This window comes from Eschscholzia californica, unplaced genomic scaffold, assembly GCF_041429995.1.
Source record: "Eschscholzia californica isolate CP2 unplaced genomic scaffold, dmEscCali1.0.p SCAF_2, whole genome shotgun sequence".
In the NCBI taxonomy this organism is placed as follows: Eukaryota; Viridiplantae; Streptophyta; class Magnoliopsida; order Ranunculales; family Papaveraceae; genus Eschscholzia; species Eschscholzia californica.
The window spans coordinates 54789048-54804428 of NW_028238309.1; the positions used below are offsets into that span (position 1 = coordinate 54789048).

At 34.2% G+C, this 15381-nt stretch overlaps 1 protein-coding gene across 1 annotated transcript; it reads right to left on the bottom strand.

Moving 5' to 3' along the window:
• Positions 1-6136: 6136 nt before the first annotated feature.
• Positions 6137-7878, bottom strand: LOC147559141 (uncharacterized). The gene is made up of 2 exons (XM_086660953.1): positions 7536-7878; positions 6137-6593 (listed from the first exon to the last, which is right to left on the bottom strand). The coding sequence occupies exons 1-2, from the start codon at positions 7742-7744 to the stop codon at positions 6260-6262; spliced, it is 543 nt and encodes a 180-aa protein (XP_086517079.1). The 5' UTR covers positions 7745-7878; the 3' UTR covers positions 6137-6259.
• Between the last annotated feature and the right edge of the window lie 7503 nt (positions 7879-15381).

Sequence of the window (15381 nt, forward strand, 5' to 3'; positions counted from 1 at the left end):
AAAGGGGCAAAGTAATGTTCCAAGTGATGAGTTTGGAGCACAAATTTGAAATTTTTTGAGTTTGGAGCATTGACTAACTTTGACTTAATTTTCCATCCAAAGATAACAAAAACTAACTTTTTAACTTAACTTTCCATCCAAAGTTAACGGAGACTAACGGATGTTACTGTCAATTTTTCATTACTGTTAGTTCTAGCATCAACGACTCACATTATTTTGCATCAAATTGTCGGAATTAACTCATAGTTTACGACCATAACTTTTTCTACTGTAGAAGAAGTCCACTTTTAAACTAATGCAAACTCCATCAATTCATTAAGAAGTGACCCCAAAGTTAGTAATTAAGGTGGATGCAACCTTGGCTTGCTGAGAAAAATTGTTATGATCGATGATTGAACTAGATTAGTAACTCTTATATTTTTTGATATTTTGGATAACATAAAGATACTTAATTGATTTAAAGATTGTTATTTTTTGAACGAGCTAAGTTACTTTGATTTAAGAGTCTACGGTTGTAATTTTTTGACAAAACTAAATTCCTAGATGGATGAATGTGAACAAAGTGTTGGGAACATTATATAAATATTTTTGAATATTTTTTGAATGAAGGTTATGTTCATGTAATTTTTTGAATATTTTTGATGAATTCTACCTATGGATGAATCATGTAATTATTTTAGTGTTTTGTACTAAACTTAAGTAATTTATAAAAGTTTATATGAAAATAATGGAGTTTGCATTGGTTGAAAAGTGGACTTCTTCTACAGAAGAAAAAGTTTTGGTCATAAACTATGAGTTAATTGCGACCATTTGATGCAAAATAATGTGAGTCGTCGATGCTAGAATCTAACAGTAATGAAAAATTGACAGTAACAATTTGTTAGCCTCCGTTAACTTTGGATGGAAAGTTAAGTTAAAAAGTTAGTTTTTGTTATCTTTGGATGGAAAATTAAGTCAAAATTAGTCAATGCTCCAAACTCAAAAAATTTCAAATTTGTGCTCCAAACTCACCACTTGGAATATTACTTTGCCCCTTTTACAAGATATCCCTATTTATTATTACAAGACACTATATAAAGAACGATTCAGCACGACATAGATACATCAACACTCAATTTAATTGTCACAAGCAGGACACACATGCCTAAGAAATTATTATTATTATTATTGGGTCCAACAGAGAGATTACTCAAGGGGTTAGCTATAGAAGGAAAACTCATTAGAAGGTTCCTAGGGAAAGTCTGTTTGTTAGAAGGAAGGACTTCTGTCTGGTTCCCAGCCTCACCTTCAACTTCTTTGATCCTATTTTCTTTAGGATGACTTTTTTGCCAAATACTTTCACAATCTTATATTCTAGAAGGTGGATAATAATTAATTAGGTATTCCATTCCTTATTTTTATTTATGGGATAGTCAATTTTATGCGACATAACTATATAACATCATAATACGGTCATTATATCAGATAAAGTACCCTTAGAGCAACTGCAGTGACCAATCTATGATATTTCTCCATGTATAAGATCGAGATCAAGAGATCGCCTCTACATACCTCAATTTTTTAACCAAATATAGAGTTTAAGAACTTCGCGACATGGGGCAGGACAAGATTTTCTGATTCAATGTTGCATCTTTAAGCAAGGCAGGCTACAACAAAAAAGATTTAATTTTTTCTAGAGGAAAATTAAATTTATTTGTCTTGTCACCAAAACCTAGCCCACAAATTCTATGAAAATTATGAGTTTACTTGGAATTTGAAAATAAATAGTCTTTCAAACTAATCTATCTTTAATTAAATATTTATTAATACTTAACCTTTTCTTATGAAAAGAAGAACATCCCATTCTTGACTTTTAGTTTCATTTGCCCATAGCTTTTTCATGTTTGTGACTTTTGAAAATCTTCTCATACATACCTAAACATTAGTTTAGTTTTCTTTTGTTTACCGAGAACTCTTGAAATTTTATTTCTCTCACATAAAATATTACCAGTATATTATCTTGAAGAAAAATCAAATTGAAGAATGAGTTGAAAATTATGGTGTGGTTTGTTTCATAATCTAGTGATTTTTACAATTTGACATATGATGAAAATCAGATTTGTATAACTTTTGCTAGGTCCACACACGATCGGGAAATAAAACAAGGTAAAACTGATTTTATACTCAAACTACCAGAAAGACGAAAAAACGATGTATAACAGAAGACATCGGTTCAATCATACCACAGATACCATGGAGAAACAATCGAAGGCAATTTTGATAGGTTTCCGTTGGTAAGAAGAAACCGTTGCTATACTCAAACGGTAGGAAAAATGACACTGACGTGTAACATAAGGCATCGGTACAGTACATACCGATAACTAACAGAAAACTACATTTGAAGAAAATTTTGATAAGCTTTCTGTTGGTAGGATAAAAACCGATATGTTCCATCACATATTGGTAATTTCGTGTCGAACTATAATGCAATCTGTCATGAAGTTTTTTTAGTTTCAAGAATAATACAATTTTTATTAAAAGAAAAGCTTAAAATGAAGATTCATGAGATGTTTTTATACCTTTTTAGTGAGTGATTCTTTAGCCTTTATAGTTGGCCGCGACTTTGAGGAATAAAGAAAATTCTCCGGAGAATAAAGAATTAGTCAATAAAAATTGATTTAGAAGACATATTCTTCTTTTAATCCAAAAATTGACTTCATCAAACATTGCCCCCTAATCTTCATCTTCTCTATCTCGTCCCCTCTCCCTCTCACCATCTCTTTCACTCTCACTGACTATCTCTTTGTCGTTCTCTAGATCTCTCTCTCTTTCATTGTAGATCACTTTCATCTCTCTCGCTGCAGGCATATCTCTTTGTAGATTAGTTTTTCTTATTTTCTCTCGCAGTCTTTATCTCTCTTTTTCGCAACCTCTATCTCGTCCTCTCTCTCTCTTGCAGTATGTATAAATCTCTCTGTGGAGATCACAGAGGTCGTGGCCGCAAAACGTTTTGTAGCCACGAAATGTTTTGCAGCCACGTGACGTTATGTAGCCACGAAATGGTCAAGGTCACAAAACATTTTGTGTCCACGAAATACTCGAAGGGTTTCGCCAAAAACCCACCCCGAGGTCTGGTTCTGGCGAAGGAAACACTTCCTTTCGCCGAAACAGTGTCTGTGTGTGTGTGAGAGAGAAAAATAATGAGAGATCGATCAAGAAACAATGTAAGATTCAGATAGAAACACCGAGAGATCGAGAAACATAAATAGGGAGAGCAATTGAAAGAGATAGTGAGAGAGAGGGAGAGACCGAGAGAGAAGGTAAGTAAGTGATAGTGGGTCTCCCTTAATGTCACCATTCTGGAGTGCATTCTGTTTCACTCTAGATCTGGTTCTGTGGAAGAGATCTCATCTGCTATACTATATAAGGCTTCCTGTTTCCTGAGTTCTCTCATGACTCCCCAGACTCATCAGCATCAGAGGTTGCCTCGCCTACCTTGCCATCAGCCGTCCCAGATGCCACAGATCCCTCTGTCGAATGTATAGAAAAATATGGATTCCTTAGAAAATTTATTCCCCGGAGATTATTCTTTATGCTCCAAAGCCGCCACGACCTTATAATTTTATTTGGATCAAAATAAGAATGTGAAGTTTCTCCCTTTTCCATGATTTTCACCATCAAAATACCAATAAAAACCTTTAGGCCATGTTTGGCGCGTGAGAATGAAATGTGATTCGTGGGAATCACATTCCCGTAACGTGATTCATGGGAATCAGATTACTGTAGTTTGATTTTTGGTTCGATCAGGAATGGGAATTTGATTCCTGACATATTCCTAATTAGGTGTTTGGTTCGTATAGGAATAAGAATGTAAATATTTGTAAAAGTTAACTTTTACCCTTACTTAAACTACATAAAATACACATCAACCTTTTTTTTTTAGCATAAAATATACACATCAACTTTGTAATATATTAAAATCAGTATTATTTTTTCAATTTTGTAGATATGAAATAATAACACGATACATCAAAGGGTCATATTTTAAAAATAATAAATAAATATCTTAATAAAAATTTAGCTAAAATAAAATTTTGTTCATAAAGCTAAATAGAAATTTATCTAAAATTAAATTTTATTCATAAACATAAATAGTACTTTTTAATACCAAATCCTACAAAAAAATAATATTGGTAATTCAATATTTTGTTAAGGATATATTTGTCAATAAATATTAATATATGTGATTCCGGGGGAATGATAATCACAAACCCACCCCCTGGGTTTGCTATTACTCCTTTTTGAGGGAATCACATTCCCGGACCCACACCATTCCCGCAAGTCAAACAATGATCTGGAATCACATTCCATTTTCAAGCCATTCCCGCGCGCCAAACATGGCCTTAATAATTTGAATACGATCTTAGAAGAAGATAATTGTTTGACTCAGGGTGTTTTCATTGACAGAAAAACTACAAGTAGTGGGATAATGAGTATGGTTAATGGGAGAATTGCTAGGTAAAAATGGTGAGCGTACATATAAAATTTTACCTTCCAAGACAGTTTTGAAAAAAGTAAAGCCCATTGTGCTATTTTCTTCTTTTTCAGAGAACTCTATAGCCACTTCCAACCTAATGCAATCTCTCTTCAACAAAAAAAAAAATAGAAAAAGCCTATTGCATTCTCAATTTGGTTATAAGAAACTTTATCCAAATGGAGTTTTACAAGGCCCATTGGGCTCGTACCCCCTCAAAACACGCCTTTGGTGGAAAAGACGAAAGTGAAGATGAGAGAGAGAATAGTCAGAGATAAAGGTGGAGAGGGATAATTTCAATGGTGGTGGTGGTTGGTGATGGTGGAGAAGATGAATATGGAGAGATCTTTTTTGGGAAAATTTAAATGCACTCGCCATTTTTGTTATATACACTCACATGTGAGGTATTTTTTGTTATACTCGAAGGAGATGTGAGTGTCATAGGTAGAATTGGTAAGTGTATATAACATTTCTCATCTTTTTTTGGAGTATTTCTTTTTTGTGTTTTCGTTTGGGCTTAATAATTGACTTGGACAGAGCCAGTAGACCAAGTCAAGTTTGATTTGTGTGGGCATGGCAAAAGCCATGTGTGCATGTAAAACTTCTAGTGTTCTTCTCTTTGAAATGGGTCCTCTCTGTCATATCCCTAGTGAAATTTGCCTTGTGTTAAGTCCAGGGCCGGCCCTGAGGGGCAAGCGAGCAAAGCCTCGCTTCGGGCCCCCAGGGCCAAAGGGCTTCATGAAAGGTAAAAAATTAAGAATCGAGGGGCCCCGATTTCTTGTATCTTTATACAAACAATGATCAAACTTGACAAGAAATTAACATTAGCTCAATTGGTAGAAAACATTTTAAGCAGTCCAAACAACCCATGTTCGATATCAAGCATAAGCAATATTTTTCTTATTAATTTTTCTTTTCTACTTTAGTTGATTTCTACCACCACCACAACTACTAAACCTCCACATTGTACCTCCACTACTACACACACGGTTATTAAACCTCTACCACTATCTCTATCATCACCACCACCATTAAAGTGTAGATTTTAAAAAAAAATTACTTCGGTTGACACTTCTACTACCACAACGATTACTAAACCTCCACTACCACCACAATCACTAACTGCTACCATTGTAGGTAGCTCCACTACCACCGCCATCAGAACCACGACTACTACCATTACTAAACCTCAACACCACAACTACCACCATTATAAAACCTCCAGGGTCACAATCACAATCAAACACGATCAACACTATCCCCTTAAACACAAAGAAGGTTGAAACTTATTAAATTTTTTTTTGGAGAATCATTATCTAATATATATTTTTTCGGTTTAAAAAAATACTAAACAATATACTGATTCACCGAATTCTGAATTTGCTGAACCACTTAATTGTGAGGCCGTTCATAGACTCAACCAAATCATTCAATTCAGAGTGCAAATTAATTGTGAACACAAGTTTTATGTTTAAATCTCACATTATGTGAAAAAAAAACACAAAAAGTTCTAATGTACAATTTTTTTTTTCTTGTGAAAAACGTATAGGCCCCATTTTTAAAACTCGCTTCGGGCCTCTGAAATCTCAGGACCGGCCCTGGTTAAGTCTATCAAGAATAGAATGAGAAAAACAAGAAAACAGATACTAGCACTCTTCATGATCATACAAACAACATATATAGGATAGAGAGAGAGAGAGAGAGACAAGATTCCTCCTTTCAACTAGAAATAGAAAGAGGTAAGGACTAGGGTTGAACATTGGTTCTACAATAGGGGCAATGTGAATGAGAAGTGAGCCATGGTACTAGACAATCTGAATGGTATCTGTGAGAACAAGGCAAGTTCATAATCTGTTGAGATGTCCCAAATTCTTCTAAACAAATTGAACAAACTTCATCTCTATGTGAATTCCTTCTTTCCATTTGCTTAAACCACCTTCCTAACACTACTTCTCCAACTCTCTCTCCACTATTTCCACCTCTTTCAGCTTCTTGTTCAGACACAACACCAGTAATCGTAGTAGTAGTTCTGGTACTAGTTCTTCTTTCGTTATTGGCACTCATCTGAGGCTTACTTACCCTGTGACAATTCATTTCAAATGTTATGATGAGAGTCAAATCATTAGAAAAACCTTTGTTACGTACTGTAGGTATCTGACTCAAAATCAATTGGCAATAACTAAAGAGATTATAAAATGTTGTTAGCTAAGGACTATTCCCACAATTTCTTTCAGTGTACATAATAAGATAGGGTAATTTTAAAGACGCCACCTTAACGTGTTAATGGTGCCCATTTCCTTCCCAATTTGACTCTAAAATTTGGTTTTGATAAAGGTGCCAATAACACTTGTCTTTGAGGGGCACCTTCAAAACTACCCATAAGGTTATGTCTACATCCTATGGGTCTAGCATATGTTAGTGTTGTCGGTCACTTTTTCAAAGAGTGTGTGAACCTAGCAAATTCAAATTCGTGACATCGACATAACAAATCTTGTGTCGATAAGGTATAGTTTTGCATGTTATGACGTGTCTAACCAGTAATTTCGAGACACTCTATCAAACAAAGTACGATCTAACTCATCTAGGACATAGTCTATCTGCTAGGGTTATTGGGATCCATTAAACCTAGTAGACATTGTTTAATTTTTGAATCCTGAGTTTTCATTTATTCATGTAAAATATTGAAAGTACCCAAAAATAGCTACCTAAGTAAGTAGCTAACTTTAAAATGACAAAAATTTAACCCTAAATTGTTGACCAAACTCACATGTCATAAAACCAAAGATTGAGGCTATCTATGTCAAAATGGAAACTCATAGATTCCTTTCAAGGAGTTTCCAATGAGGTTCCTAATTAAATTTGGTGGACCAAACTCCATTCATTGGAAAGAAATGAAGTTTCCTTCCCCTTTCTCCAATAACCCAAAAAACATGATCTAGAAAACGACAATTCTAACATAGTATCAGAGCAAAACTAAAATTTGATCATAGAGAATAAAATTGGGAAAAGAGGACCTATATACCTTCTGCCACGAAGCTTTTCTTCGAGTCTTTTACGCGCTTTAAGGGCGGTTTCGTCCATGGTAGTGGATGAATCAATTCGATGTTGTTGATGACTATGAAGATGATGAAAATGAGATGATTCGCGAGATTTACCATCGAAAAGATGAAGATGATGATGATTAGATCTTCTTCTTCTTGCTAACTCTACCCCTGGAAGCATACCTGCCATTTCTTTGATCTGTTTTTAAACTTTTTCTTCTCTCAATTCCCTTTGTTTTGGCCTTTTAGATTTGCCTCAATTTCTCCACCCTCTCTCTCTCTCTCTCTAACTTTCTCTCTCTATATCTATATTGTAAGAAAGAGTGACCAATGTCTGTTGGTCTCAAAATCAGAGCCAACTTCCTCCTAATTACATCTGAAATTGGGGTCTTCTCTTATTTATGTTATTCATCTATGGCTTCTTCAGACTTGGCTCTTGGGATAGAATTTTATTATTTTCCAAGTTTACCCTTCTATTTTAATATAACAAAATGAATATAAAAGTTGATTATAATGTAATTATAAGATATATAATGGGTATATATGTCAGAGAGTCAGTTGGCAGAAAGTAACTGATTCCCCACTTTCCACGCAGTGGTTGAACACTTGGAAAACACCATGGAAATTTCCTGGCTTCAGTAGTCTTTGATAAATAAGTTTATCATTTAATATTAATTTATTAAATATTATTTTTTTATATCATTAATTATTATTTATATATTGAAGACAATACTAATGACAAAACTATGGTGATACCAAAAGGATTTTTGAGCCAGGGGTCCAAAAAGTGGGGGGTAAACCCAAAAAAAATCCACTCTTGCCCAAAAATTAGTTGCAGGTCCAAATGTCAGATTTTTTTTTTATTCCCCTCTTACCCTTGGACGGGACATGCTGACGTTTCCCTGAAAAAAAAAATGTCTGGTAAATAAAATAATTTACCAGTATACGAAAAATTCAAAGTTTCAAAATTTTTTGAAAATTTGAAAACGAAATTTCAAATTCCCGCCCAGCAAACCATCTCTTCCCGGTAAATAAAATAATTTCCCTTACACAAAAAATTCCAATTTTCAAATTTTTTTGAAATTTTCAAACGAAATCTTTTTTTCGAAATTTTCAAATTTTTAAACGAAATTTCAAATTCCCGGCCAAAATATCAAATTTTTTTGAAAATTTTAAATTCCCGGGCAAATTTTGAAAATTTTTTGAAAATTTTAAATTCCCGCCCAGCAAAAGTGTCTAGTACAGAAAAAAATTTCCAGTAAATAAAATAATTTCCCGGTCTCAAATTTTTTTTTTCGAAGTTTTGAAATTTTCAAACGAAATTTCAAATTCCCGCCCAAATTTTTTTTACGAAATTTCAAATTCCCGCCCAAAATTTCAAAATTTTTTGAAAATTTTAAATTTCCGGGCAAATTTTGAAATTTTTTTGAAAATTTTAAATTCCCGCCCAGCAAAAGTGTCTAGTACAGAAAAAAATTTCCAGTAAATAAAATAATTTCCCGGTCACAATTTTTTTTTTCGAAGTTTTGAAATTTTCAAACGAAATTTCAAATTCCCGCCCAAATTTTCAAATTTTTTTACCAGTAAATAAAATAATTTTCAGAAAAAAAAATCGTTTCCCGGGAATTTTCGATGGCAATTTTGTAATTTTCGATGGCATGAACGGTAAATACTTTATTTTCTAAGGGCCCTTTACGTAATTTTGACCCCTAAACTGACACATTGGACCTCCCTTTCATTTTTAGGCAACTTTGGGTGAAATTTTCATTTTGACCCTCTTTTTGGACCAATGGCTCAATCTTGGAAGTTTAATTTAAAAATGAAATAACAACTTCAAATCTTGGAAAATATAATTAGTTTAAAAGATATTTAGAGAATAAAATTCATTTAATGATGAGACGAAAGTGCACCCATAAAGTTACATACTATTATTTTTGTATGATTTCAGAAACGATTTTATATTTCAGGAAATTGAACTGAAAAATTATTTGTACTTTTTTAGTTTTTTTTTTTTTTGGAAATTGACTACGTTCCACAATAGTCATTACATTGACATTGACACATCAAAGATGTGATAAACACGATTACTGCCGAATACAAACTCTTACAAAGAACAGGCCGCCTATAGCCCAACTAAACTATGGCCCAAAGCCCAACAACATTATTTATGCCCTAATAATTTTCACCTTCTTTAGGGATCAACCCCGGGACCTCCAGGGTCCTTTGGAGTATATGTCAACACATTGGACCACTTAGGCAACCAAATGTTGACTTTTTACTTTTTTAGTTAAAAATCTAAAAGCTTGTATTTTGTTCAATATTTTCTGTAAAGTAGTTGCACAACTGTCTCAAGGTGTTGGAGAACTGTCACAAGATTTTGTAAAGTTATTGCAAAGTGTTCAAAGCTGTCGAAAAGTTTTAGATCTAGTTTTAGAGATGAACCAATCGGTAATGGGGGCATGAAGAAGAAGAAGCTTGAAGATGAAACATGATGAAGGAACCGAGACCTTTAGAAGGTAACGATTGAAGATGAAGATGTAGGAGATGGAAAAGTTGTAAGAAGAGAAACAAAGTTTTGTGAAAGAGAATGAACTTAGGACTTCATGAAATAGAACATACTCCATAAATTTTCAAAAAATAGATTTTTAATTTTATATATAGGAGGTTATTATGGGGTTAATATAAAATATTAATCCTCGATATCCGTATTTGTAGACCGAGTTGCGTTTTTTTATTATACTAGGGTATATCCCGTGCCCTAGGGCACATACACTTATATCAATCAAATGTTACAAAATTTATTTTATATTTTACTGAGAGAGAGACTTTTGTTAGTTATTATTTTTGGTATTATTTTTTTGTTTCTTTTCTCTTAAATTAGTTATTATTTTATTGAGAGAGAGAGATTTTAATTTCTTTCTTTAACCCTTGAAATTTATTTTGTTTCTTTTTTTCTTAAATTAGTTATTTTATTTCTAAGAAGGAAATGATTATTGTTTTTTAAATAGGTAACTTTATTTCTACGAAGGACTATATTTTAAATTTTGAGAAGAGCTTCTAGACAATATGCATAATTAAATAAAGATGTTTGTCACAGTCATCGTTTTCCCTTCTGTTTTATATAATAGATTTTTAGTTTTTTTTTTATTAAAAGTATTCATTACTTTTTTTTTGTTAACTAATTCTATTTTTAGGGATCATGATTTGAACCAAAAACCCAATTTTTCAACTATTTAAGCTAATAGTCTATTTTTCGTCGAGCCAGAATTAATTGTCCATTTCGTGATACAATGGATTTAAAGATTTTTTCTAAATTGTATAAGACTTCCCATTGTTGATATTTCTTCATTTTGTTTTTTTAACCTTTTTCTTTTTATAACATTTTCGTGTAAAAATGATTTAGATTATGTGCACTGATGGAAAAGAGATCGAGTAAGACAACACTAGTGCATAGGGCTCTTAGACAATGTCCAACTTACTTCCACTCATTGCTAATGGAAGTCTAAGGTGCTGTTTGTTTTTTTATTTTTTCAGATCTGAAATCTGAATTGGATCTTATTTCAGATTTCAGATGTTTGATTTTTAGTTATAGAAAAATTGAAAAGTTGGCTGAATTTGTTCCCTGTCTGAAAAAGCTGAAAAGTGTTCCACATTTTTCAGACTTATAAACAAGTCTGAAATATTGTCCCAATATCTGAAATGTATTGAATGACTCTTATGCCCTCATGAATTAGAATTTTTTTTCTCGTTAAATATTTTACCACCAGCAGTAGGCAACCACCACCACCACCACCACCACCAGTAGGCAACCACCACCACCACCACCACCACCAGTAGGCAACCACCACCACCACCAGTAGTACCCAACCACCACCACCAGTAGTACCCAACCACCACCACCACCAGTAGTACCCAACCACCACCACCACGAGTAGTACCCAACCACCACCACTAGTAGTACCCAACCACCACTACCAGTAAACAACCACCGCCACCAGTAGACAACCACCGCCAACAATAGACAACCACCGCCAACAGTAGACAACCACCGCCAACAGTAGACAACTACCGCCAACAGTAGACAACTATGATCGTTAAGAGACCGCCAACAGTAGACAACTATGATCGTTAAGAGAGATCCCACTAACAGTAGACAACCACCACCACCGACAACAAAGAACCACCACACTACGACCACCACCGACTGAAAGAGACCGGATCTTCAAGAGAGAGAGCGATCGAGAGAGTCGATTCTTCCATTAGAGAGAGAGAGAGAGAGAGAGAGAGAAAGAGAGAGCGAATGAAAGAGAGGTCGGATCTTCCATTAGAGAGAGAGCGTCTGAGAGAAATCTTCCATTAGAGAGAGAAAAAACCGATGAGAGATACAGTAGAGAAAGAGAAAGGGAGGATTAGGGTTCTTTATTTGTTCTGGACTGATGAGAGAGACAGTAGAGAAAGAGGGGATTAGGTTTTTTTATTTGTTTTGGACTGATGAGAGAGACAATAGAGAAGGATAACGAGAGGATTAGGGTTTTTTTATTTGTTTTGGTTAATAGGGTTTTTTATTAAGAGAAGTATAAGAAATAAAATTAAGTGTTTTTGTCCAATAAGGGTATAGATGTCAATATTTTAATCCAGACCTCTTGGTTCAGATTTAGAAAACAAACATCAAACTTACATATTAATTCAGCCAATTCAGATTCAGCCAATTCAGTTCAGACAATTCAGATTCAGTCAATTCAGATTCAGACACAAATAAAAAAACAAACAACACCTAAGTCAGTTTATCTACTTCAAAGATTAAAAAAAAAACCTCATCTACTGGTAGAATGACTCCATCAACAAGTCCTTCTTCTAATGGGAATCTCTTGAATATGATTTTTTCCCTATCTTATGATTTTTTATTTGTATGAGACCATAGAAATACACAAATTACTACTACTTTGTATTGTATAACAAAAAGTTGATGAACGAATTTTTCAGTTATTGATCTATGGTGCAACAATATTGATACAAATAATGTCATCTAGTTATCTCTGTAGGTGGACTATTTTTGTATGCTAAGTACAGAATTAGGGAATGAGATTATGTCGCGTACGAGTCCAGGCGGAATCCCGACGGACTGACGTGTCACCATCAGGGTTGATAGAGAAATATGTTGTCACTCGTGGAGGCTTAAAACTGAGCCAGAAGCTGTATGGGCTAAATTTCTTAAAGCGAAATAATTTCCCATTCAGATAAACCTGGCCCAGTTAAACCCCATCACTCTTGGAGTTGGAAGACGATCAGGAAACACTACAATCTCATCGATGACCTGACCACTTGGAAGGTGCACTCTGGTGAAGATATCAACATCTGGGACGATAACTGGATCCCCAAGGTTAACAAACCAGTGTAAAACAACAATCAATCCAGTTTGAACAAAGTGGCCCAACTCATTACAAACAACAATTGGAACAATGAGATTCTCAATGCCAACTTTGATATCACGACGCAAAATTTGATCAAAGCTATCTCGGTGAACAACGAAGGTAAAAATCAACTCAAATGGAAGCTCACAAAATCAGGTAACTTTTTAGTCAAATCGATGTACCAACACATTAGCACTAACTCGCAGAACTGGAATTTCATCTAAAACCTTCCTACTATTCCTAGAATAAAGATTTTCATCTGGAAAATCTGTACAAAAGCTCTCCCGGTGAGAGACAGAATAGGAAAATACATTGACAATAACTTCACTTGCCCAAATTGTATGCATACTGAAACAATTGAACATGCACTATTACACTGTGCCATAGCTAGAAACGTTTGGTTTAATTTTAATATTATATCTGAAAATATTATTTCGATCTCGGAATGGATCTCCTCGTGGCAAGATAATAACCAAACTTATTATACTAATGAAGATATTCATTTTGCTAGCGTCCTTTGGATATTATGGAAAGTTAGATGTGACCACTGCTTCCAGCACGAAATAAATGATCTTGATAACATCATTATTGATTAAGGCATTTCCAAAAACCAACAAAAAACCGGCGAAAATCAATCAAAAATCTCCTGAGAAATGGCAACCGCCAACAATACCTTTCATTAAAATTAATTTTGATGCATCTTTCACTAATGTAATATCCAATTCGGGAATTAGCTTGATTGCACATAATGCAGATGTAAAATTCATAGCAGCTCGAGTGAAAACATTGAGGGCAAGAAATAGTGAAGAATGTGAAGCAATAGCAATCTTAGAAGGTCTACGTTGGGCGAAAGCACAAAATCACAAGTCAATAATCATAGAAAGTGACAACTTAAATCTCATCAAGAACATCCATGATAAAAGACACTCTGTCAACTGGCAATCGTTGATTCATATCCGAAGAATTCGAGAAAGCAGAAGAGAATTTGATATAGTGCAATTCAAATACACCAGAAGAGATCTAAACTTGAATGCAGACAAGCTAGCAAAATGGGCGAGAAAGAAAAATAGAAGCGAAACGTGACATAACGTTCCTTGTATTTTAGTTGATAAATATTGTAATAACGTTTATTCCTATTAATGCAAGAATAGTTCAACAAAAAGAAGGTGAACTATCATTATTTTATAATGGATTTTTGTGCTCATATATTTATCCAAACGAGTGGTTGAAGCAAAGAATAAGTGGAACCACTTAACCTTTTGTTGGTATAGGATTCCAAGTCACCTCCACCCAATTTGTATGATCCTGTGTGGAATAAGTGACATTTCATTCAATATATTGTGGTTCTACTTTCCCTCAAAAAACATCTAGAATCTAGTTGGAATATATGAGATATTCGATGGGAATAGCTCTTTCACTAGAAAATAAAGTATTCTGATTCTCGAAAAAGTCTACCACTCGTCAAAAACCACTTCTTTCGTACCATTTCCTATAATTCTTACGATCGTTTTCCTCAATGGAAGGAAACACTGGCAAATAGTATACAATATATGGGGTTATGGAGGATATTTTTACATCATAACATCAGATGATATAATACATTTCTTACAAAGACTAAACAAATAACAACCGGTCCATAAAAGAAACATAGGTTAGCATAGTAATGTTGTACATAGTAGTACCGACCCTGGCTTTTGGGGGGCTCTAGGCGAACGTATCGACGGAGCCCCTACACTTTAGGTCAAAAACAATATAAAAGTTGACATGTTACATTGGAGTTTGAAGAGAAATTAGACTAGAGAAGAAACTAAATTATAAGAATATGTGTTTAAATTGATTTTTTTTTTCTTTTGATCAAGTTTAAATGTTATGACTTGTCTCTTCAATTTCATATTAATTAGGTTGTTTTTAGTAGGAAAAAATTATCAAAAATATAATGCAAGTCATGGGAGCCGAATCTCTGACCTTAGGTGCAGGAAAAAACCACCCCACCAACTCTACTACCCAGACAAAAGTGATGTACATGTGCATAAAATAACACATATAATAATACCATCTATGTAATATAAATCGGAAGCCCTCTAAATTTGGGGGCCTTAGGCGGCCGCCCGGGTCGCCTAGGCCCAGGGCCAGCCCAAGTACATAGAGAGAATTGAAGAATTCAAATAACCTATACAAAAAGAAAGAAAACCAAGACAATAGTATCAGATAAAGAAAGATAAAGGGAAACAGAGAATGATAAATATTCATATAGCATGCCACTTTATATTATGTTGCAGGAATATATCCGAGAGATGGAATTATCCCATAAACTACATCAGAAACTTCATGCAACATTTTTAACTGTTGTGAAGGTCATTTCAACTAATCCTAGAGGGCAGGATGTTGAATCATAAACCCTAGTAGAAACTCTAAG

Bases quoted from the DNA above. Each gene is read 5' to 3' on its own strand.
- LOC147559141 (XM_086660953.1), bottom strand. From the start codon at position 7,744: ATGGCAGGTATGCTTCCAGGGGTAGAGTTAGCAAGAAGAAGAAGATCT. The intron at 6,594-7,535 runs GTATATAGGTCC...GAATTGTCACAG, and splicing joins GAAAAGCTTCGTGGCAGAAG to GGTAAGTAAGCCTCAGATGA.